This window comes from Suillus fuscotomentosus (assembly GCF_016647785.1).
Source record: "Suillus fuscotomentosus strain FC203 chromosome Unknown F5891scaffold_23, whole genome shotgun sequence".
Classification (NCBI taxonomy): domain Eukaryota; kingdom Fungi; phylum Basidiomycota; class Agaricomycetes; order Boletales; family Suillaceae; genus Suillus; species Suillus fuscotomentosus.
Window position 1 is genome coordinate 518816 of NW_024539535.1, and position 23971 is coordinate 542786.

At 48.6% G+C, this 23971-nt stretch overlaps 5 protein-coding genes across 5 annotated transcripts; 2 read left to right on the top strand and 3 right to left on the bottom strand.

Annotated features, from left to right (window-relative positions):
• Positions 1-155: 155 nt before the first annotated feature.
• F5891DRAFT_266330 (uncharacterized protein) lies at positions 156-10153 on the bottom strand. Its single transcript, XM_041371139.1, has 7 exons — positions 9729-10153; positions 6606-9670; positions 6481-6555; positions 3789-6428; positions 1808-3734; positions 513-1755; positions 156-461 (listed from the first exon to the last, which is right to left on the bottom strand). Exons 1-7 carry the CDS (start codon positions 10018-10020, stop codon positions 449-451), a joined length of 9255 nt encoding a protein of 3084 aa, XP_041226782.1. The 5' UTR covers positions 10021-10153; the 3' UTR covers positions 156-448.
• Positions 10154-10581: 428 nt separating this feature from the next.
• Positions 10582-17085, top strand: F5891DRAFT_266362 (SNF2 family N-terminal domain-containing protein). Its single transcript, XM_041371140.1, has 24 exons — positions 10582-12127; positions 12178-12293; positions 12346-12815; positions 12870-12962; positions 13012-13119; positions 13172-13262; positions 13311-13520; positions 13569-13619; positions 13677-14193; positions 14244-14374; positions 14434-14983; positions 15032-15098; positions 15157-15405; positions 15463-15481; positions 15530-15585; positions 15635-15765; positions 15819-15971; positions 16023-16049; positions 16099-16201; positions 16253-16341; positions 16395-16439; positions 16495-16515; positions 16575-16749; positions 16804-17085. Exons 1-24 carry the CDS (start codon positions 10639-10641, stop codon positions 16964-16966), a joined length of 5124 nt encoding a protein of 1707 aa, XP_041226783.1. The 5' UTR covers positions 10582-10638; the 3' UTR covers positions 16967-17085.
• Positions 17051-20168, bottom strand: F5891DRAFT_1030497 (uncharacterized protein). The gene is made up of 3 exons (XM_041361569.1): positions 19507-20168; positions 19373-19455; positions 17051-19320 (listed from the first exon to the last, which is right to left on the bottom strand). Exons 1-3 carry the CDS (start codon positions 19882-19884, stop codon positions 17205-17207), a joined length of 2577 nt encoding a protein of 858 aa, XP_041226784.1. The 5' UTR covers positions 19885-20168; the 3' UTR covers positions 17051-17204.
• Positions 20169-20276: 108 nt separating this feature from the next.
• F5891DRAFT_1030500 (uncharacterized protein) lies at positions 20277-22188 on the bottom strand. The gene is made up of 7 exons (XM_041361570.1): positions 21948-22188; positions 21736-21899; positions 21450-21685; positions 21239-21397; positions 21030-21155; positions 20787-20959; positions 20277-20707 (listed from the first exon to the last, which is right to left on the bottom strand). Exons 1-7 carry the CDS (start codon positions 22088-22090, stop codon positions 20527-20529), a joined length of 1182 nt encoding a protein of 393 aa, XP_041226785.1. The 5' UTR covers positions 22091-22188; the 3' UTR covers positions 20277-20526.
• A 551-nt stretch (positions 22189-22739) lies between these two features.
• F5891DRAFT_1128225 (actin depolymerizing factor) lies at positions 22740-23490 on the top strand (the record flags this gene model as incomplete). Its single annotated transcript, XM_041364257.1, has 4 exons — positions 22740-22748; positions 22936-23189; positions 23274-23404; positions 23459-23490. The coding sequence occupies 4 exons, from the start codon at positions 22740-22742 to the stop codon at positions 23488-23490; spliced, it is 426 nt and encodes a 141-aa protein (XP_041226786.1).
• Between the last annotated feature and the right edge of the window lie 481 nt (positions 23491-23971).

A 23971-nucleotide genomic window follows, 5' to 3' on the forward strand; every position in this document is an offset into this window, starting at 1 on the left:
ATATACTACGAGTCTCAGAGTGATTGTTGCTCCTGGAGACTGGAGTACTGCTCAGTTAGCACAAAGGCAAAATATAGAAGCGCGTATATTGCGTAAGTTAATGGCAAATATAAACCATGTTAAAACTGTTCAATTTGGTGTGCGAACTGATTCTATAGGTTGAGCTGACAGTGCCATGGGGGAAGGATGATCTTCCCTGCATTGAGGAATAAGAATCAATCAGTAACTTCGAAAGCGAGGACGCAATAAAACTGTATGCTCCTTTGGTGAAGGCGAACGAAGTATTGAAGAAAATGAGGAATAATATCATGTATGTTGATAAAGTAACTAGCAAATTCAAGTCCACAACCGCGATCAATGTAGTAATGAATAAAAGACATCATGTAGTTTGTAAGACCTGCTAGAAGATGGTGAATGTTGCACAATCTACGAATGGCAGCATCTCTAATCACTGGAGAACACTGGGATCACTGCGTCAATGAATATTTGCATACAGAAAAGTTCCAACTTGCCGATCATCGAAGTCCTTGGTTGTCAACTGTCGAGCAACCAATAGCTTCCCGATGTGCGTAGGTAAGTACCCCATTCCCTTGCGGCGGATACCGAAAAGAGCCTTCAACATGGGGATGGGCGACTGTTGGAAGTTGTTGGGAAGATTCGCAGCAGGAGGCCGATGCTCCGGTTTGATGAATCTATCACTTTGAATCTCAAAGGTGCCCTGGTCATTGAGATCTGCAGTATAAATCCCCAAGAAGCGACACAGCTTGACGTATGCGCGGTGATGAGGAAAGTATAATTGCCCAGAAAAGACATTGAGCTGCTGGATGAGGGTATCACGTGGCTTCCATCGCGCGGGGAGTGATGGTGTAACATAGAGGCGCAAGTCATCGCATGACTTCATCATCTTGATGACGCGAGGTGTATAAGCGTGCAAGTGAACTTGCTTACTTGCCCTAATTTCAGATAGAAAAACGTTGACCTCGAAGGGGCTGACAATGACTAGCACTGGCGCGTCTGATACTGTATTACTCGAAAGAATCCAATTGACTGGGCGGATGTAGCTGTCCGTTTTGTCTGCGGCCTGGACTGTTGTGGCGAAATCACTTGAGGCAAATACGTCTCGCGACCATGGCTGACACCCCGAGAACGCAGCCGAAGTTGTGGTGAGGGTGTCGAAAACGGCAGTGAATGCGCGAGATCCATTCGGAATACAGCCTGTTCGGATGAAGTACAGGACGTCCTCGTTGATTTGATGGGTAGCAGCCGGCACTTTTGGGGGTCTCACCACCTCGCGCTCGCGCTCAATCTCTTGTATCACCTCTCTCTCTTGCTCTTCGTCCGTACGGTTGTCAGGCGAAATGCTCAACCCCAGGCCGCTGCATATCTCCAGAAGCTCTTCGTCTAGCGATGTCTGCGAAGTAATGGTGCCCGTCAGAGCTGGAGCATATAACTTTTCCAAGTGCTTGGCTTCTGGCTGTAGCCAGGAATGGGTGAATTCGGTGGGCGTGATATCGTCAGATAAGAACGACGACCATGCATTGTGGCGAGACTTGAAATCCACTCCATGCTGAAACCATTGTGAAGCACGGTGTTCAATATCCACGCATGTTTCAGTCATCGCCCACACGAGGATATCCGACACATGAATGCGTCCATCACGATTGTTGTTCACAGCTCGAATGCTGCGATCTATTTCTGGAGGTGCGAAGAACATGACTGAGTGGCCGTGGCCGAGCTTTCTCATACGCATGCAACCTAGCAATATGTTACTAAACGTCATCAATGAACATATACATTGCGTCCTCACCTTGGACAAGGCGATCCTTGGTGACCTTTGGGCCCAACGTGACAGCTGAGCGGAACCCACGGGGCAACTTCACATCTGTTCCTCGGGTGTGTTCATCGTCCAAATACAATACACATTGGTCCAGTTTCTGAGCAAAGGAAGATGCGGAGAATGATTCTATGACGTGATCCCGAGTGCGCACCACGAGCTCATCGTGCTTGTTGAAATAAATTGCCGCTTGAGCATTTTTATTGATGTTCAACCACATCGTCGCCACCTCATCATTCTCCAAATCAAGCACTTGTGCGCCCACGTCGAGCAAGACGCGGATCTCCGGCGACTCCTTCGCGATGGCATTAAGAAGTTCTTCAGCGCCTCTGCCAGCTGCGAGCGAGTCAAAAAAATCATTCTCTTCCTGCAAAAGGTAACTGAGAACTCTGGCATTCGTACCGCGCTGGTGAGCTAGGTCATGCTGCATTATGTTGGTGGGTAGCAAGTAACGAAAAGCATTCGTTCCACTGAAACCAGTGGTAGGTAACCCAGATGATTTTCGCTCTGCGAGATCCCAGGCGGAACAAGATAACTTTTTTGGAAACTCTTTCGCTTCTTGTGGAAAGGTGATCTGAGCCAAGAAGAAGTCTATGACAGCTTTGTTGCGCCCGAAGAGAGGTACCAAACAGGTAGTGAATTGTTCAGTAGACTCCATGTTGATTCCACTGAGGTGTTGCAGATTCTCTGGAAGCGAGTCTAAAGACAACCCCTCGATCCATGTCTCATATTCCAATACGGGATTGTCTTGCTTGAGTAGCTGCCGGAAACAGAGGGTCACCTGTTCCTCAGTGAGGCCTCCGTGGTAGTACGAAAGACATGTGAGTGCGACTGCGATGTCTGGATGTCCAAATTCTGCCCTAGATGAAGGAACATCCTTGGCTCGATATGGCACAGCAAGCTTCGTACGTTGAGGATCTAGACCGTAATCTACACGCCATCGCCGCTCCTTCATTGTGTATATCAGAACACCGTGTGCAAGGAGTCCTCGAATGAGCAGTAATCCATTCCACATACTGGACCCAGCATAATAGCTACGGACTTCGTCAAGGAGCTGCGGTTCAATCGTGAACTGGGTAAGATACTCGTGGATGGAGTCTTGGATATGAGATGGCACATGTTCGAATGCAAAATTTGGGAGGTACCCAGCAAGGATATCGTCAGAGATTAGTTTGACCAATCTTTTGCCTGCGTCGACATCCAGGATTCTGAAATGTGGGAAGGTTCCGATAGCGCCTGGTTGGAACTCTACTCCAAGAGGAAATTCTTGCTGCAGGAGGCAAGCATGTTTTGCCACAAGGGTCATCACCTGCTGTGTTGTGGTCCATCGATCAGGATAACCTTCTAAGTGCTGTTGATCGCCCATAGTGTACACAAGTTGAAAGCGAACATGCAGCAGTTCATCGCTCTCATCCAATATGTCGCGAGTGTACTTATCAAGCCATCGCTGGGTATCCAATAGAGGCATAACCAGTGGTTGTCTGATTGCGTTCGCACGGGAAAGCTGTTGCTCCACAGCCATCATCTTGAAAGAGAGGATGTGGTCTGGTAGAGCGACAAGGATACCACGAACGCATTTGCACTCTTCAAATAAGGGCTGGATTTGACTGGAAGTAATGCGCAAGGAGCGTGAGAAAGGAAGGTGGAAAATTCGCCTATTGGTAAGCCCGCTGAGCCGTTCCACGAGTAGCTGAAACATTTGCACAGCCAAAGGCTTTAGCACGACCACCCGTACCACATTTTTGCCATCGGCTAGTGCAGCGCAACAGATAGGTACGATCACGGAAGACTTTCCCTCCCCCATATGAAGCTGCAGGGCAGTATTCTTGTCAGAATGTGGGGAAATCATCTCCATTGCAACCATGGCTTGCGTGGGACGGATAAGAAATCGGTTCTCTGCCTAGTAAGTACCGTTAGTGATCAATAAATTCATTGGTGAATGGTTATCGAATACCTGAATTAGAAGCCAGTCTACATATTCCTGTGTACCATCCAATTCTAGGTGGCCGTCGTTCACCAGCTCCTTCAGGAACTCCTCGTTGTCCCCATCGGCTGCCAATTTCAGCTTCAGAAGTCGTTGTGATCTTTGTAAGCGAAGAAGGATATGTGCGAAATTGGTCAAAGAGGCTTTCCAAGAGTTGCAAAGAGGCGTTTTTGACGTAGAAGCGAGAAGACCGAGTAGGAATGTGACTGTAATGCGAGGCCATCGTCCAGAATTGGATAAACTCTCCTCCGCCAAACCTGAAGGAGCTAGATGCTCTTCCAATCTGCGAAAAGCGTTCATATAAAGCTTGTTACACCACTCATGATGGTGTCGCAGCATCTCGACCGTCCAGCAAGTTGAGCGGGGTGCGATGGGTAACCGTTCATTCTCTAGATGATTCCTACTGTCTTCTAGGCATGCGGCATACTGGAGACCGAATTGGTCTGATTGACGTCGCGATGCCTTGAAGTTCGAGATGACATCCTTCAGTGGAGACGAATCAAGCCCATCACCAGAGAATCTGCTACTCAGTAACACTTGAATCTGCTTGAGTGGGTCAGGAAATAATGTGATGACGGGTGGAGGCTTTTTGAACAAGTCTTTGGCGAGGACGGCAGTCTTGACTGATATAACATCTGAATTGCTCGGTATGAATGTGTAAGGTTGCTCGATGGATGGCGTGAAAATCACTTCATCATCAAGCACCTCCTGTACACGATCCAGATATGTCTTCAGGCACCGGTTGCGATAGCAGTTCATGTATTGTCCTTCAAGGACAGTACTAAGGGTGGACTCGTCGTATCGGGAGCTGCTCAGACACTTCAGAGCACGTGCAGGGACGGAAGGACAAGGCCAAGATTCAAGAAGGATAGCAACTGCCTCTTTCTGTTCGCCTAGACACTTAGATTGAAAGTGCGTTTGTCGTCGACTATCAAATTCCTGGGAAGACTCGTTATGGTTCCTAGACAAGGACGCCTCGGGACTATTGGAGAAAGAAGTGCAGGAAGATATGTGACGGCATAAATTCTGTTCAAGGGGTTCAATCCCAAATGAAAGGTTGTATATGTCGTAGTCGGGAGCAGGAAGTTCACGGAGCTTGGGATTGGCTGCAAATGCGAACATGGTCACGGCAAGTCCCATATTCTCTGGGGAGGAGTAGGTCGTGGCTGATAATGTGAAGGCGAGTTGGAATGTGTGAGTCTCCCGATCTGTGTAGCGGCAAAGTTCTACAATGGTCATCCATCTCTTAGCCAAGTCAGGCTTCAACCATTCTCGGCCATATCGAAGGGTTACGTCAAGTGTTTTGCCAGAAACTTCATTCCACCGAATGAAGACATCGTAAAGCGTCTGACAAGGCTCAAGCGTGATACTCCAGTCGCGCACCATACATGCGCAATTAAATGCCGTTTGGTCGCCTATTGAGCGGCGGACATCCCTGGAAGTATAATCACTGGTCGACGATTCGCTGGGATAAAAGGAATTGACTAGATCACAGGAGTAAAGGACAATGGACAGTCGAGAGGCACGTTCTAGAAGGGACTCGTTTGGTTCTGGAAAGTCTAGACAGACTGGGACCGGTGTTTCGCTAAGCACCTGCAGCTTTCGTGCATATTGGACTATATTCCTGGCAGCATGGTAGAATGCGCAACCTTGGACATAAGATGACAAGCTATGGTGCCAGTGGACCTTCTGCGAGTTCTTGTGAGCGGTATACCATGTCCGCTCGACAGTTAAGGAGCCTATCCAAACCAGAAGCTTGCAATCAAATGGGTCCAGCTTCATGAAGGAATAGCACGCGGCAGATTGCAGCAAATACATCGCTTCTTCTACACCGGTACGTTTAGTTAACGGATCTGGAACATGGGCGCTGCACACGGCGTGTAAGTATGCTTTGTACAGTTTGTTCGTGAGACCGATGTTTCCTGTCAGGCGGCAGAGTTCCATGTCGATGGTGTAACAGTGATAATGATGGCGGTCATGATTAGGATTGGGCTGTATGGTGACCTGCACATGGTGACCTTCGTGCTTTACTACAACATCGCCTTGTGGGATGATAACACGGCGATCGCTGAACGTGTGTTGATCTTTGGGGCGTAGAACGAGCTTGTTGACGAGTCCAATCATTGTGTTAATGGACTGGTCTTCATCGACAACCATGCCTCTCTGGTCGTGCGAATGTAACTCCCCATCCCTATCTATAAAGAAAGACAGTCCAAGCCGAGGGAGATCGACCTTGACTACAGTCTGGCCTGCATCCACGTTGGCAGTGACAATCAGGTATCCAAAGTTTTCTATGGGACTCAGCGTCTTTGCTATCATGCAGAACGTGGGGCTGTGGATATCAAATAGAGTTGAATGGCCTAGCCGTGCAACTGACTGTCCGCCTTCCGTGTATCGCAACACCCAGTTCTTGTCGGACGACTCCCACATTGCCTTCACTGGACGAAATTCAATTGCACGGGTTTTCAAGTCGAGCCAATGCACGTGATTTTTGACCAGTAATCCTGGGATGTCTGGCCGAAGTTTTCGTCCAGGTATCAGCTCAAGGAGGTGCCCATTCTCACGTTGCGACCAAATGACAACGTCTCCGTTGCGCATCCCGAAAGATATCTGCAAAATAATGGTTAAGTTTTGGATATCGTGCTCGACTGTACCAACTTACTTGAAAGCCATTTATGTTGGTCTTGGTAGCATATTCTGCGCCACGAATCTTGGAGGGTAAAACATCAAGCACTTGCTATTCGGGGTTATCAGATATCTAGCTAACTAGCATGCCGGAAAACTCACATGTTGGAAGAGTAAGATGTAGCAAGGATGCTGCAGAATATGATCCGGCAGCCTGGCTAGCGGCTTGCCATCGACAAATAGACAAGCTGTCAACATATCGAGGTGTATGATTTGACAGGATGGATCATCAGAAGGCGCCGTTTTACATGTAAGCCACCCAGAGTTTGGAGATTCAAGCACTGTCCAGCGCGTGTGTCGTTGGTATGTAGACCAAAGATGTTTCATAGCTCGATCAAGACCTTCTTGGTCGTCTTCCACATGACATCGGAAATAGGTCTCTAGAAAGTGTGACAATCGATGGTTGCGATCACGAAGCAATCTTGAAATCGGCGGGAGAGCGTCTAGATCTGGAGGCGTGTTATCCTTCACTGTAACAGAGCAGTATACCAAGATCTCCAAGTCCTGTGGCGATTCAAGAAGTGCTGTGATGTTGTCTGGGTCGACATCATAGGTGCTGCGACAAATGATTGCCATGTCACGAACACGGGCTTGGCGTTCACAACTAGACTTTTCATCCGGAGCTTCTTGAAGAGCTTTGGATAACTCTTGCACCCATTTGAAAGTTGTATTCCGGACAGCTCGTAGCAACTCGTATGATCGCTGGATGACACTGAAATCTACTGCTGATGAGAGAAGGCGGGATACCAGGGCAGAGATTGTTGCCATCGTTGCACCCTCCAGCCAGTTGGTCTCTACGCTTACTTTCAAGCTCTGGAGCTCATTGATTAGGGTGTGCCCAAAGTCTGAGACTTTCAGTTCATCGTGCCATACCCTAGACCCATTGGCTGAAAGCTCTCCCACCTCCAAACTAGCCTGGAGCAGTAGCAAATGGACCGCCGGATCGCGAAACGTGAGCGTGCGTGCTCGTAATTCATGAATAATGTTGATCCATTGCAGAAGGCTGCCGCTACGGAGACTCCCGAAAGCAATGAATTCGTGAAGCGTCAGCTCGGCATGACACGCAGCCTGATTGGCCAAGACCTCGTTGGAAGTGTGTTGGGTACCCGACAGATAACATTGCAGTCCGTGATAAGGACCTTTCGGTAGTGTATACGTGCAAAGATCAGATACGGTATACGTTTGATGGAATTTGGAAGCCCAAACACATTCGGTTGTGTCGTATAGGCGGAAATACAGATTATTTTTGACGATGACATCGCTTTCAGTACATGGAAAGGACTTGCGAGTGGCCAGGGAAGACTTTGTCTCCGAGCCCAATGTGATGCGTTGGCCAGGGTGTTCGACATGATGGCATGCAAATGGTTTATACTTCATAAGCAACATGTGCTGCGTTGCAACTTGAGTCGATTTTGTAGTGCACTGGCATATGTCGTGAAGAAAGTGGAATGTGAGAGATCGCCACATCTTGAAAGCGATCGGGGCATCGAGTTCGAATAAAACTACTGCTGCATCATTGTCGCGTTCAGGAAGTGGCCATTCATGAACTTCAATAGAGAGGTTAGCTCTCTCCGCCAACTTCCTGCACCGACAGCAATTATTGTCATGTCGTGGTCGACCTCGCCAATCCATGTAAGTGTCGCATTTGAGAGCGTCGAGTTCATTCGTCAAATGCAAGTACTTTTTGCTTTTGTCGCGAAAATCTGCAATGCACTTTTTCCGCTCCGCATCTGCTTCATCTTCAATGCGCTGTTTGCGTGACTGAAGCTTCTCAGATTGAGAATAGTAGCGAACTGCGAATGCATCTACATCCGCGCCATCCGAGAAGATAGAGAAGTCCGGGCGCGCATGGTGGGTGCGAGCGGCAACATACTGTTGAAGAAGTCCGAGCCTCTCTATGGCGGCAGCTTGTTTAAGGAGAAGGTTATCGAAAATGACAGCTGGGATCTCTGGAGAATACTCCTTGAGAAGAGGGATTGACTTCACAGCCAGCTTGTCAAGCGCGACCCAGAGATCGAACAGCGTGAGCAGCATGATGGACATGTTTTCAGGATTTTTGGAATAACGTTTTTGCGCACTGGCGGAATAAATTGCAGCGCGCGCTTGGATGATCATACAAGCAGCATCAATGCCAGTAGCATCGAGGCTCATGGCACGATCCACCCAGCTGCCAATGTCTTGCTCGATGGCGCATTCGAAATCAAAGAGCGCTAAAAGGGTTTCCTTGGCACAAACACTCTCGAAGAACTTGGCGTCAGGACCAAGGAAGTCATGTATAGTACCCCGTTGGCGATGATCAGGTTTAAAGTCTGACACGGTGGCTTGGGCATAGGTAGCATTTAAGGCAGCGGTGATGTACTTCTCGCTCTTGGTCAACGAGAGCCTGGTGTCTCTGGTTATATCTGACTCCGAAGAGGCATCCCAATGAGAAGAATCTGCCTGAACCGCCTGAACGTTCTTCCAGCGCAGCTCCAGTCGATACTTGATATCTTCAGTAGCTTTGTGCATCGCGATTGCTAAGCATCCGTCTTCAGCCTGAAGCTTGACCAAGCGTCGACTAATTTTAGTGGACATGAAGTAGAGTAAATCGCTCGGCATGTCGCCCTCAAGCGCTTTGGACACAAGGTCCGTCATGAGCGAAGCCATGAAAGCCTTGTAACCGTTTCGTCCAAGGCTGGTGCTCTCGAGGGATGTCTGCAATACAACCCTTATGACAAGCCAGAGGGATGATCTTCGCCAAGGGAGTGTGATGTTGGACTGTGGCGCACTATCACCTGTAGCACCATTGTCCATGACATCATCGCCTATACGTTTTCGAATACGGAGTGTATCAACGGGCTCGCCGAATGCGCGAAGAATGTTGGTGAGAAGCTGGGTGATATAGCGAGGATGTGCGGTCTCTCCTTCGTCTTCGGAGGTAGAATCTAACGCATCATAGCTCATGTGGGAGAGAAAGTTCGCCAACTCAGGAGGAAAGGTGGGGTTATTGACGACTGAGTTTGATACAGCGATTGCAGGCCCTGGATATGAACACAAGAGCTTCCCCTCTACCGCCATGACAGCAGACGCCCGCGGAGAAACTTCAAAGGATTCAAATATGGTTTTTTCGTCGAGCCTACGAAGTACGACAGCAGCATTTTGTTCCCGAATCAAATACGCGAGAATATCTAAAGAGAAAAATCTTGAGATTGATATAAATTGCCGGCGCTAAAATCGTGTGCATACCTCCCGCTTGCATGGATTTGATTTGCGACTTGACCACATCCTCGGTCAAGGCAGGATAATTCATTGTAACAGCAAGGTTCTCGAGCATCCTCAACAAAGACCTCCACTGCTCATGCTCGTCATCGGGTAAAGATGCTGCAAATTTGCGAGCTGAGCCGAGCACGACATCAACAAGGGAGCGATCTTTGTCAGGAGTATGATCGTTGTGCTGCGGCAATTTGATGGGACAAAATATGTGAACGATGATATATTCCAAGACATCAGTCTTGGAGGATTCTGAGGCGACAGACATATCAAGCTTGAGTCGCCTTGATTAGTGATATCTGGTGAAAGTTTGTTAAGCGCTCGGAGGTTGATCGTTGAATTGTCTGTAGATGTGGGTTGTAAGGAGGAGGTTATAAGAAGCACAAGGGAACCCAAACAGAATGCCTCATGGCTTGGGATGCCCTCGTGCATTGATCTGCGCTAAGCTTCTTTGGCCGATGTGCATGGAATATCTAGGCATATACCGTAAGTCGATACCGGAAAATCAAATTTGGCTGTAAGATACCTTCTGATGCAGATGGACGATAACAAGTCTTATTATAGTGCGCCAGCCCGGGACATTATGACATGATCAACCAAGGCGTATCGAGAGGATATGAAGTTGTCCCGTTCAGAAGAACTCTCAGTGGAGAGAGACTGTTTTGGAGGGCTTTCAAGAAAAGAAGCTTTGCACATCTGACTTGTACTATTTGGCCAGACTCTTGGAGAAGATCAATTCGACTAGCCTCACAGTCTAATTAAGTTCAGGATCATGTGACAGCCGTCGCGTATCAAACGGCCCCATCATCCGGATTCCGCATGCCGCGCCATTATTTTTAACCACCACCATTCACTGCGGACTCGCGTATGCAAATAATTGTCTGAGATGAATATCCGTATTATCAACGGAAGATATACGGAGTCTGCTCGCCACAAACATTCGTACTTCTGGGATTCGCAGCAGCTCAGACCATCAGATTTTGACAAATTTCGTCCTGCAATCAACTTGAACACCATAATCACCCTTTTGAAACCTTCCGAAGAAGAGAATTCAGGCGAATGCGAGGGAGATTTTGCCGTACGTGACGAAGCGCTTAAAGTTGATGAAGGCGTACGAGGAGCTGATGTCGGGGTCGAACAACACGTGGGGAACAAGCGGCGACGTTCTGCCTCTGCATCACCTGTGAAGAGAAAGAGACGGAGGGTTTCTGAGGGTGGCGATGAATTAGATGCTGACGATCAGTCGGAAATGTCCTTGGAAGGATGCAATGACGACTGGCGATACCCGGTTCACAAGCAGGTGTACCCTTGCATATGGGAAGAACGTCGTTATGAGGAACCAAAACTTGATCCCGAAAGCCAGTTTCTGCCGGTCTTCAAATACTCTTTCGAAATGCATTACACGAAATCAGCTCGAGGTGGCGATGAAAACTCTTACGTGCCTGATCAAGAAGCAAAGAAACTTGGGTGGCTTAAGGAGGAACATGATCTCTTATCTCTGTTTAGCGCACTATGCCCTGACCGTTCTCAACCTCAAACATTTGACCTTGGCAGGTTCAGGGTTCAGAACTACAAAACTCGTTTGTTAGCTCTTTCGGGCGAGCCAGACTGTCCCCTAAACCGCTATCCTGAGGAAACCAAGGAGAAAAGTGAGCGGTGGTTCTTCCTCCTTCCTCAAGTTGCATGGCCGAATGCACCCGAAGAGGAAGAGGATGCCACGCCTCAGCATGATGATCTTCTGAAGGCACTCTTCATCTTTCAGTCGCTAGGTCGTGCAAAAATCGACACAACCGTTCAGGTGATCACCCTTCCTGAGGGTGGCTACGACCCTGTAGAGGAGTTGCCTTTTCGGCTATGCGCGCATTTCAACGTATCCATCATCGTGCCCAGATTGTATGAACCATTTGACACCAAGGTTTCTCAGAAGCGCGTTTCCGAACTCGAAGAATTACAGAGACGCTTGATTTCTCTGTTTACCCTAACTTCATCGGCAGACCAACAACTATTTGACAGTAAACATGATACAAGGGGGGACGCAAGTATTCCATTCTTCTACGGCATTCTTCGCCCAGCACCCGCTCTTTCGCAAGGCGTGACATATGAGTCCCTTCAGCCTGAAGGCTTGTTGCCAGTGCTCTTACCCTTCCAACGGCGTAGTGTCCAGTGGATGCTCCTACGCGAAGGGAAGACAGTAACTCAAGAAGGCGGTGTCATTCCCCACATTTCTCCCCAGTCCCGGTTCTTCATGCCTCCATTTTGGGAGAAAATTTCTCTCGGGGGCCGGGAGCACTTCTTCAATACGCTCGTCGGCGTCGTAAGCTCTTCTCCTGTAGAAGACAGCGTTGCACTAGGGGGCATACTTGCAGAAGAGCCAGGTACCTCGCAATACTATTGATCTCACTCGCGTTATATTAATGAAGTGCAGGGCTCGGGAAGACAATTGAATGTATTTCCCTCATTATACTGAACCCGGCACCCGATCGCAATCCGACCAATAAACGGTGGGATGCCGAAGCTAAGCTGGAAGTGAAGGAGATCAAGGTAGTGCGCCTACGTGCCATCTGGAATACCAATTGATATAGACTTGTAACAGACTACTCTCATCGTCACTCCCCCTGCGCTTGCACCTCAATGGGCAGACGAGCTTGCTGTTCATGCCCCAGGGCTCAAGGTTCTCATCTACGATGGTTGGTCCAAAGTCGGTGTACCTATCACCCTGGATGATGTCGAAGACGAACGAGAACGACGGTGCACTGGCCAGAAGCATAAAGCTGGGAAAAACGGTTCAGTACAAAAAATCAAGAAAGGGAAGGCAAAGGTAACTCACGACAAGGATGATGACATACTTGATTGGTGCTCCTATGTGAACACATTTGATGTTTGCATCACGACATACAACGTGCTCCGTCAAGACTTGACTGTTGCCCGCGCACCACCCAAACGTTCTCATCGCGCACAGGTGGAGTACTCAAACCTTGACCGTCCTAGAAGTCCACTTGTCATGTGCGAATGGTATAGAGTGATTATGGATGAAGTACAAATGATGGGGACCGGAAAATCCGAGTAAGATCTCTTGTTCTATTGGTGATTAATTGACTGGATGATTCTGGCCTTCAGAGAGATGGTGTCTTTGGTTCCTCGATTATCTTCGTTTGCGGTGTCTGGAACACCAGCTCGTACTCAGGTTTCTGATCTCATTCGTGTTTTAAGGTTAGGTAGACTGACGCGTTTTCTGACGATACACTGATACCACTGACAGGTTCTTGCGTGTCGACAATGTTGTCGGTCCAGCTCGCATTTGGAATCGTTTGATGAAGCACACATTCAAAAAACAATTTGCTGACCTATTTCAACGATATGCTATCCGGTGAGTGATTTCAATGAAGAAATCCTTCGTGTCCTTATTCAACGCATGCTAGAACACTCAAGTCCGCAGTCAATGACGAATTAACCATCCCGCAGCAGCGGAGATATCTCGTTAGTATCGAGCTGGGAAGAGTTGAACGCCACGTAAGTCATGATGCCCTTGCTGAGAGACAAAATATGACGGTATCAAAGGTTTACGATCACCATCTCGAAGCAGCATTAGTTGAAATTGGTTTAGACGCACGCGGAGTTGCTGCTTCTGAGGGATGGCAGATTGACGCTACTCTGCTGCGAAATGTCTTGAGAAAGCTTCGTGGTATCTGTACTCATCCTCAAGTCGGACAGTTGCAGCGGCCAGGTGATAAGCCAGGTGCCCTCAAGAGCATCGGCGACGTTCTCGAGGCATGTGTTTTTCCTCTTTTCTTAATCCGTTGGGCTCATAGATGTCAGGCTATGAGAGACCAGAACTGGCGTAATTTCATGGATGATCGTAAGGCGAAGGCAAGCGTCGTCGTTCTTGGTATCCGTGCTTGCAAGAATTGATTCATCCCCCTTCAGGTTCAAGCCCTTGTTCGCTTTGCCCAGCTCCAACAACACAACGAGCAGAACCTTGATCGATACCAACGTGCTTTGGATTACCTCTTAACGGCAGAGCAAGAAGCAAATGGAATAATCGATGATATTAAAACCACCATAGCAGAACACCAAGTCAAAGGAGAGGCGCTGAAAAACGAAGCGCGAACTCTCCGAGAATCTCGTCAGAAAGACCTCCCGGACCTTTCAAAGACCAACAAGGGAAAAGGAAAACGAGCAATGTCACCTCTCACCGATGTAGATGAGGACATCGATGACGTTGAAGATGTTGAAGACCGAGGTCTTCCCAAGACCCCCGCGGGCGAAGAGCACAGTATCAAGCGGCGGGCCCTGCAGCAGCGCTTACGAGAGTGTCTGATGGTCTTGCACCGTGTCAAATTTTTACAGGGAGATGTGTATCATGTTCTAGGTGCATCGCAGGCAGATAAGGAAGATGCCGCGTATGCTGCAGCTGAGACGCTGCGAAAAAATTTACTAAAATGTGCGTATTCTCAACAGATTTCCTTACATTTCCACTGACAAGGCACGTAGCGACGGAGGAGAGTACCAACAAAGCGATGAACCCCCTGCGTGCCGACACTACTGGACGAGGCGTTACTGAGGAGTCCTTACAAATCCCACTTCCTCTTCTTGATAAAGGCGGAATCAAATCGACGCTTCTCGTGAGCTCCCTTACCAGGAATGTTCAGCTTTTCGTGGATACTGACACTAGTCTGGGCAGTTTGACGAAGCCAATGACATCATAGAGCTCGCATTGAATGAACAGACCGCTCTTCTGTGGGAGTGGCGCACTCGCATTTATGCTTTGTTGACTCAGAAATTGGCAGCAAATAATGACCAAGCCGATGGGGAGGAGTATTCTCGTGCATTGGATACTCAGGGTGAGGCCGAAATATATATGCAGGCATATGCCGCACTGCTTGCGGATCGTAGAGAGGCAATTTCTTCCGAACGAACGCTCCTTGCTGCGCATGATGCACGGGAGCACAAAGTCCGACGAACCAAAGCAGCCGCGAGAGCAGCTGCTCAGGCAATGTCGGAGGATTTCGAGATTCCTGAGAATGTTGAAGTTCAACCTCAACATGAAGTCCTGCACAAAGACCTCACAGAGCAGCGTAAAGATCTCCATGACCAGTTTTCTGGGAGAGCACTCCGATCTATCATGGTCGATCTGAGTGCTGTGGCCGCTCGCATCGCATCTGAGAAGGACCCTGAGAAGGTCATCGCCAAGGATGGCGCAAACTCATTACGAACCTTGATCGCGCAACAAGGTTTGTCACCCTGATGTTGTAGCTACTTCGTACTCACTATGAATGTAGTAGCGCTCATGGACAAGCTCGATGCTGACTTGAGTCAACTACGGAAGATCTTCAACGAACGTATCCTGTACGTAAGTCCACGATCGACGCTGATGCATACTAACACTAGTCTAATACACCCACAGCTATTTCCGTCAACTGCAGGAAATTTCTGATTCAGTCACAGAAGTCCTGTGGGAGGGTACCGTTGTATTGGCTATGGAGGAATGCGCAGCTGAGCGAATGGAATTGGAAGGCAAAATCAACACATCCCGCGCGCGTCAGCGGTACCTGAACCATCTAGCAAAAAACAAAGAAGAGGGCATCACTGATGATGATGACGAGGCTTGCATTCTTTGTAGATGCGACTTTAAGCGAGGATTTATTACTCAATGGTAAGTCGACTGTTTCTTGGAGTTTCAGGAATGCAGACCCATGTACTACTTATACAGCGCGCATGTTTTCTGTGAAGTCAGTTCAACATTTTTCTCGTCATGAACATTCCTGACGCACATTTAGGGATGTATAAAAGCCTGGGTCAATCGCAAAAACGGAAGAGCTTGCCCGGTTTGCCGGTGCGTCCCTTGTCTGCTAACAAAACACCACAACAAACTGTGTTTCTAGCGTCATTATCAATGTCGATCAATTGCAACGCTTCACAGTCAAAGTAGACAAGCCTGCCCCTGCTAAACTTGTCATGGCGAACAAAGAGCCCGCTCCGGTGTCTCGAAGAGAAATCCAATACAACATGATAAGTGAGGACACGTCTAGTCACTCGGTTTGTAGCTTATCTGATATACCCCACTAGACCATACAATCTTTCAGGAGATACAGACTATGGAATCAAATGGAAGTTACGGCAGCAAAATACAGGCGCTGGTCAGGCATCTGTTGTATATCCAGTTCACCGACCCGGGTGCAAAGAGCATTGTATTCTCGGCGTGGGCCGATTCATTACAGAGTCAGTTTTCCGAAGCTTTACTCTTCTGTGATGATCTAACTTTTTTCGCAGTCATAGAACATGCCCTTAATTGCAATGGCCAGAGTTTTTCTCAGCTGCCTTGGCTAGCGTTCTGACGGACTCGCAGGTATCCCATACTTAAGACTCGACCACGCAAAGGGCAGAGGCAAAGACAGCGGTGCTAAAAAATTCCGCACAGATCCTGCCCTACAAGTATTGTTACTACACGGGTACGCCCTCAGCGCATATTTGTTCATCCTGTATCTTCACATTTTTTTCAGGGAGAGAGACAATGCTGGCTTGAATGTGACTTGTGCCTCCCGTGTGTTCCTCGTCGAAAGCGTAGTCAACCACGGTTTCGAAATTCAAGGTTGGCTCGCTTTCGGTTTTGAATTCTACAACCACCTCACCGATCCACATTAGCTATTGCACGAATCGATCGTATGGGACAAACTCAGCCGACGGAAGGTATGCGTCAAACAACCTGTTTTGTTTACTTGCTTCTCAATTTCTTACCTTCTAGTCTTCTGCTATTACGCCGAGGGTATTGCCTTCTAGTGCAAGATGTCATTTCACCTTTCATTCCTAATTTCTTTCCGATAGACACCGTGGAGAAGAATATTCTCGACTTAGCGGCTCGGCAAGGCCTTTCACTCTACACCAAGGACAATTCCGCCGGAACACTCAACTTAACACCCTTCGCCATGGATGCCGGAAAGAAGACCGTCGAATCTTCGGGGAAGAAGAACCAGGCACAAAAAGGCGACTTTATCTTCAAGTAAGATTCACCCCAATGTGCTATTTTCACATGCTTACCACGTGCGGGCGCCAGAGTCAACGACATGCTGGCCATCTTGTTTCCTCATATGTTCGAGGAGATCCAGTACCTTCTTCCCCCAGAAGAACCCAGTGATGAGATCGCCATGGAAGTAGAACCAACCGGGCGGCGCGAACAACTAAATGCAGAAGCCGGACCTTCGAGACTCCCATTTTGAGCCTCCCAGCTTGCACATGTAATGGTATAATTACATAAATTCATAAAATTCACAATAGTATTGAAACATGATGCTTGCTACTGGAGCTAAACATAGATTATGGGATGCGATGCGACCGAGACATGCAATGCTATGATGAGGAATCATGGAACGATGAGATAAGAAGCTAGAGAGAGACAAATATGTCTCTCGACGAAGAATTCCCGAGCTCACGAATCAGAGTAAAATAATCAATGGACTAGAAGACTCCGCCATCCCAGCTCGCTCTCTTCCGCTTATTATCGCTCGCTTTGCGGAAATGTAGATCCTGTGGGGAGACAAAGCTCGTCCCGCGATGGTGCATCGTGTGCGACTGACGTACGGTGGTGCCTGTCAGAAGCGCCTGCGCCTGCTGAAGTTCCTGGGAGACTGTGGAGTACGGTACCGGAGGAGCCGACTTCTGAGAAGGATGTGAACGAGCGAGGTCCAACGCTTGCCCCTGACGTGAAGTATCAATGGTCATGGGGTTGACATCATGTCCGTCAGTAGCATGGCTGCTGAAGTAGTGCAAATCAAGGTAGGGAACGCCGTGGAAATCAGTAGGGTTTGAGGGTCGCCACAAGTCTGGCCCTGGTGGTGACGAAGACGGTGCATGCATAGATGTCGGATCAGAAGCATGGGTGAGCGGGACGGTGTCGAAGAAAGGAAGTGAGCGAGTGCTCGTGATCTGTGGTTGTGATGCACCATGACTCTGCGACAGGTGGGTAGACATATACCGGTGTTCAGATGGGGGAACTGAGATAGATCGACCATGATGAGACGATGCGTGCATGTGGGCATGACCCCGTAGAGGACGAGTCGAGGTGATGGGTGTTGCAGGGGGAGTGGAATGCGTCAAGTCGACGATATCATCCATGTTCTGCTGCGACATAGTATATATTTCCAGGGCAGAGAGGCTCAAAGACGCCGCTGAATCGTCTTTCTGCACTCCAATCTCACCAGTGGTCTGAGGGGCATCACCCGAAATCTCCGCTTGGTCATTGAGTGTGATCGACGCCAGTTCGATCTCATCAATACCTGGCAGTGCAGGTGTGTGGATCTGGAGAGGATGTAGACCGGTGGCTTGCTGCATCCCTGAGAGTCCAAGGCCAGATGTACCAAACCCGAATCCGGGACTGTAGTATGGCTGCTGGGGTTGATGTGTCCGTGCACCGAAGATGAGGTCACCGGCATAGTTGGAATGATGTGTGAACCCCCTGAAACTGCTCGACGCAAACATCTCATGGTCCGAAAATGTAGAATGTGAGTCCCCAACGCCGACATCAGAGGTGAAGTCATTTGGAAAGGAGCTCGGAAAGAGGTCGTAACGATCGACGACGCCGTGGTTAAGGTTATGAAAGGAAAATGGAGATGATGGTGCAGGAGACAACCCGTCGGCAAATGATGATCCGCTACTGGAGAAAGCAGACGTGTCGAGTCGGGGGTTGGCAGAAAACCAGTCCTGCGGACCCCAAGCCGACTTGCCAATAGTGTTCAAGCGACGGTCAAACAGAGAGTGACCAAGCAGATAATCAGAAGAAATATGTGATGATGTCGGAGAAGCGGTGGTCGCGGACCATGTCGCGGAGTTGAGAGGTGTATCTATGCTGGACCAAGTCTGTGACTGAGAGGAGTCCGTGAGCTCTGAGAGAGAGTGCGATGCACTGGGCATAAAATCAGGAATAGATAATGGCTCGGACAAGGGGTCTATCGTCTCCATGTCCATCTCCGCAAGTCCGTCTGGCGAAGACATATCATCAGGCTGAGAGGTGTCGTGCATAATTGGTGGGCATCTGAACAGCCTGGTGACGCCCTCCTCCTCACCACCTGAGCTATCGTCGTCTTCAGAGCATGTTGCGCTCTCGGGGACGCTCTTCGTCCCACCTCTGAACATACCCTGCCTCGACTGCACGCGCTTCCTGCGGGCAGGACCTATGTGGCTGCTGTGCGCAGTCAACTGATCATCAGTTGCTGAGCGAATGGGAAGTGGCTGGACACACTCTCTCCGCTTTTTAGGCGCATTCCGTGGCTTATAGCCCGCTGCTTGATACAGCTCAGGAAACGCGTTGCGGAAACGGTCACGGAGGTCAGTCGAGCGTCGATTCTGCTCCTGGAAGACAGGGTCTTTGACTATCGTTGCCCATACAGTGCCGTGTTTCTCATAGCCAGCCTTGAGAGCGCGGTCCTCTTCTTCAGTAAATGGACGACGCTTCTTACTACGCGTTTTCTCAAAGATGGAGCGTCCATCTGGGAGAGTTGACCGAATCTTACTGGAGAGATGCGTCTTCGCATTGGGGTAGTGTTCCTTGTACGCGTCAGGAAAGTAGGTACGAAACCTGACAGAAGTCAGGTATAAATATGAACAAGCGGAGATTAAGGAGTACTAACCGGTCCTTGAGGTCAACAGGCGAGCGGTTGTCAAAAGTCAGTTTCGGATCTTTCAATATGGCCTTCCAATTGCCGACGCCCCACTGAGGGAACAGGATTAATATTGTGTGAGACTATTTGAAAGCCGTATGTACCGTGTTGCATCCCTCGACGAGCATTTGGGTCTCTTCTTCGGACCATTTCTTGCGTGGTTTCTTCTGCTGGATTATGAAAGAGCCGACTGATTCACGGTAGTCGCCATCACCAGCGATCTTGCGCATCTTTCCCTTACGTTCTGGCATTGGTGCAGAGGTTTCAGCAACATGCGAAGTGAGGCCGGTGTCGTCACGGAAATTCCACGCTGGTACAAGCCTGGGGGAGGACGGAAGCGCAAGCGACACGCGTCTCTGCTTTAGCGCGGAAGAGGTTGATGACGCCGAGGAAATGGAAGAAGATACTGCAGGAAAGGGGGCTGTGAAAGAGAAAGTGACAGCAGTTGGAGGTTTACAAGTCAGGTCTGCTGATTCTGACATTGCAGATGTTCGACAAAGACAAGTCCTGGATGAAAATGATAATCTTTTGAAGAGTTATAATGAAAACCGGAAGAAGTAGAATCGGATATGAATTGCAGGAGGCAGACCTCGCGTGAGGGTATCACCGGACACGTTGATGGACGGGCGTTGTCACTGTACCGTACAGCCTGCTCAGATAGTTCGAAACGGTTGAGTCGTGGATTGCAATGAGGACAGAAGAAATTCGGAGAGGACGAAGTACCAGATTTGACTAACAGATTCTTTGAAACTAGTTTAGGTTGTTGCTGGACAGCAATGAGCATGCTGTTAGTACTTCACACCCTAAATGAGGAAGCCTGCATTCGATAGCAGTGCCTCTTCCCCTACTACGGCTTAAACCCTCCTTCCCTACGGTTCAAACATACTCATATCAATTCCATATCCCACTCATCAGTTCCCTCTATGTCATGAACAATCTGCATCGTGCCTCAACGTGCTCGCAAACCACCGTTATAACCTTCGTATCTGATCCGGAACCGTAAACGTGTTCCTTCTAAAAATTCATACAATGAATGAATGCATGCAGCATGTCACATCGATCATTCTTGCTCCGGGATAATCTCCTTGGCACTCATTTCTACCTTACAGGCATGGTGAATATACTCATGCCGCCGCAGACACATGTGGTGCCATCCTCTGCTCCACACTCCCCAACTTATCTATCCACGCTCCAAGCCGTGTCGTGAGCTCGCCTATTTGTGCGCGCGACAGAACACGAGGCTGGACCCACGTGATACGCGCTTTTTGATCCACCTGGTCCAAGGAACCTCGAATCAACTTGAGGCTAGCGGCAAGTACCGATGTCAATTAGATTATCAGCACATGTAACGCCCATATTTCAATTCAACGAAGAATGCACTGACCTCAGTGCTTTCATGATGAGGTGTTCCACTTCGTCTACCGGAAGTCGCGTCTCCTCGGCGATAGTCTGGAAAGACATCGTTCGGTCATTCGCGTTCCGTTTGAACACTGATTCGATCAGCGCCATCAAACATATCTTCTGTCGAAGGAAGGGGTAGTTCTCTTCCAGAATCGGCTGTGGCAGAGCTCATTTGTCAGATTGTCGGCTCGACTCGGTACGAGTCTCCGCAACAACATGCACGTACCTCCTGCGGGAATAGTGGTGCCAATGCTTCGAATTTGCCAATGTTGCCTTCGTTGAATGTGAACAACAGCTTCTTGATCCAATCATACTGCGTGTTGTCCAGCGCGTCGAGTATTGGGTGCATCAACTAACACCGATGAAGTCAGTCAACGATCATCCTCAGGCTGTGACCGATGAAAGTGGGTGTTTCAAATTCACGTATCTGCTTACCAGCTCCCCAAAATTATAGATAGTGTCGCCGAGGAATGCCGAAATGCCAAGGTCGTGCGCGCGCAGCAAACGTTCTTCTGAAGTAAGATCTGTTGCTACATCGACACATGCCAGATACAGCAGCGAATGTTTATAATACGGCGCATATTCTGCTTTGGCCTGTTTCGGGCAAGTTAACGGGGCGAATTACAACGTTCTCGAAAATTCTTGCCTTATAATAGTCAGCGGCAACTTTGTAATACGAAGCATTGACGGCAGTGTCGACCCCTTCCAGTCGATCGAGTGTTTTCCAGGCAGTATCCATATCCGTCTTGGTACCCTCTAAATCACCGTACACCAGCTTTGCATATGCAATATTCGCAAGCAGCAGCACGTATGCCTCCTGTGATGTTTCGGCATCAATCCGTGAAAGTAAGGAGTTGAGGAACAGAAGCTGGCTTTGCGGGTCTTAACGGAACGTCAGGTTGGATCATCTAGGAATTGGGGGTCAAACCTACTGTCGATCTCCTTCGATACTTTAGTTCCCATCTCCACGAGTTTGAGTTGGTTCAGTTTGGACTCAAAGTCGCGCACGAATTGCTCAAACACGTTCACACGGAAGGGTCGTGACAACGGGTGGTCAAAAAACTCATATAGCTTGAGCGTCAGTTGGTGCCATAGTCTGTGTGATCGATGAGTAATGAATATACTGTATTAATCACCCTCTTACTTTCTCGTGTGGAGTTTGCCGAAAGATTCAAAAAATGGATGGAGTTCCGCTGGCGTAGCTGACAGGGCAGTCGCAACGAACTTATCCAGATCCAGTTTCGGAGGTTTGGGTAGCTCTACTGGTACTGATGTAGATGACGGCATGGTTTCCTCACTACAAGCAACGTGGCCTGTGGTTAATGTCCTTGTAATTTATGAGAATTGAGTGTTGCGGTGAAATAGGCGTGACGCGTACGTTCTGTGCCACGCAAGGCGGAGAAGCGTGGTAGCGATAATTTGGCCATGTTTGACAAGAGCCTTCAAAAATAACACCGTCAAATAGTACAGTGTTTGCCGCCTTGTCACGGACTGCTGCGATCCAGATGATGGTGATTGCGAGTCAGTCATGATGACTAGGTATGCCTAGACGGAAAGAAAGTTAACGGTCAGGGAGGAATTCCATAAACTTAGAGTCTTCTCATAGACTAAGCATCTACAGCACATCGCCTGTGCCAGCCATAATAAGATTGTACCCACTGTCAACAGACCCACGTGGTTTCGGTACATCAGGCCTTTGGAAAGAAGGACAGGTTCCTGTGGCATGGACTATACATAGTAACTTATATTTTGTGAATTGGTACCAATACCTGTGATGGTAGAACATCAATCAGTGTCAAAACGCGGTAACTTTGACCGTCAATATATACTTGCCACCATCAATCACCGATAGCACTCTTCCAACTTACATGTCCCTCATGGCGTCGTAATTTTCGAAGTACTTGGCTGCGCAGCCTGCACTACACCTTGACTTGCCATGACTGCGGTCCGCGAGCGCAGTATCACGTGATGTGATTGTTAGATCGGAGCTGGCAACTGCCGTTCCAGTATCCATACCGCATTTATCTTGATCGCGATTGTTTCCAGCATACTGCATCTCTCTTTCATTATCTTATTCGATATGGTGAGCAACACACGCAATAACAGGGCTTATCCTGATAGGCTCTCGATAGTCGTCCGGTGTGACATCAGCTCCCGAATGCCTCGAGAAATTTGCACAACTGAAGATGTCCAAATCGCTGAAGTACATTTTGTTCAAATTGAACGATACCCGAACGCAGATCGTCGTTGATAAGACTTCGGAAAATCCTGACTACGATGAATTTCTGGACAACTTGCCTGGCGATGGTTGCAAATGGGCCGTCTACGACTTCCACTATACGTTGGAAGATGGGTCGCAGAGGAACAAGCTCTGCTTCTTCTCCTGGTAGGTCCACAGTTCATCTGGCCGATGATTCATTATTTTGAGGCACCAGTTTAACTACGTTGCATGCTTAAATCGTAACCACAGGTCACCAGACAATGCACCCATTCGGGCAAAGATGGTCCACGCATCCTCAAAGGATGCACTACGGAGGTCGCTAGACGGGATTGGTGTGGAGATTCAGGGAACGGACCCAACGGAGGTTGCATATGAGACCGGTCCGTCTTACCTATGTCAATTACCAGGTCGCGATTATTGATCACACCATACAGTCCTCGACAGGGTGAAGCGCTTCAGCCGATAGATAGTTGTACCACTCTAGTTTGATCTGTGATGTTAGCTGTGAGTACTTCTCAACTGTTCTCACGTTGTCAGTCTTATGAATATGTCTCTCAGCAGAAGATGCACATTACTGTAAACGTTGTTTTGATGTAGTAATCGTGAAGATAGTTGTATAAAGCTGCAAAGGATTCACACTACGGTACGAGCAGATGTAGTCAAGACTTTTCCCAATTATGAAGCGTCCCGAATCCTGTCGATCGATGCTTATAGAGCATCATTGCGTAGTGAACAGCGTCGAAAGTGGAATATCGTGCCTGGTAGACACTAGATGAGAATGGCTGGTAAAAATATGCTTACTGGCGAAATCAGGTATGGCCCTCCAGCGCTTCAGCGTTGGATGTATTGAATTAATGCTGTGTGCTGAACCTGGCTTGTAGTACTACACTCTTGCAAGGAGACTTTATCGGCTTCCCTTATCTCGCACACTACCTCACATGGCAGCT

Bases quoted from the DNA above. Each gene is read 5' to 3' on its own strand.
- F5891DRAFT_266330 (XM_041371139.1), bottom strand. From the start codon at position 10,020: ATGTCTGTCGCCTCAGAATCCTCCAAGACTGATGTCTTGGAATATATC. The intron at 9,671-9,728 runs GTATGCACACGA...TTTTCTCTTTAG, and splicing joins CAAATCCATGCAAGCGGGAG to ATATTCTCGCGTATTTGATT. The intron at 6,429-6,480 runs GTAAGTTGGTAC...ATTATTTTGCAG, and splicing joins CCAACATAAATGGCTTTCAA to ATATCTTTCGGGATGCGCAA.
- F5891DRAFT_266362 (XM_041371140.1), top strand. From the start codon at position 10,639: ATGAATATCCGTATTATCAACGGAAGATATACGGAGTCTGCTCGCCAC. The intron at 12,816-12,869 runs GTAAGATCTCTT...TCTGGCCTTCAG, and splicing joins ATGGGGACCGGAAAATCCGA to AGAGATGGTGTCTTTGGTTC. The intron at 16,516-16,574 runs GTATTGCCTTCT...TCTTTCCGATAG, and splicing joins CTTCTGCTATTACGCCGAGG to ACACCGTGGAGAAGAATATT.
- F5891DRAFT_1030497 (XM_041361569.1), bottom strand. From the start codon at position 19,884: ATGTCAGAATCAGCAGACCTGACTTGTAAACCTCCAACTGCTGTCACT. The intron at 19,456-19,506 runs GTACATACGGCT...CTGTTCCCTCAG, and splicing joins TCGTCGAGGGATGCAACACG to TGGGGCGTCGGCAATTGGAA. The intron at 19,321-19,372 runs GTTAGTACTCCT...GACTTCTGTCAG, and splicing joins CCTGTTGACCTCAAGGACCG to GTTTCGTACCTACTTTCCTG.
- F5891DRAFT_1030500 (XM_041361570.1), bottom strand. From the start codon at position 22,090: ATGCCGTCATCTACATCAGTACCAGTAGAGCTACCCAAACCTCCGAAA. The intron at 21,900-21,947 runs GTAAGAGGGTGA...TCGATCACACAG, and splicing joins GGCAAACTCCACACGAGAAA to ACTATGGCACCAACTGACGC. The intron at 21,156-21,238 runs GTAAGCAGATAC...CATCGGTGTTAG, and splicing joins TCTATAATTTTGGGGAGCTG to TTGATGCACCCAATACTCGA.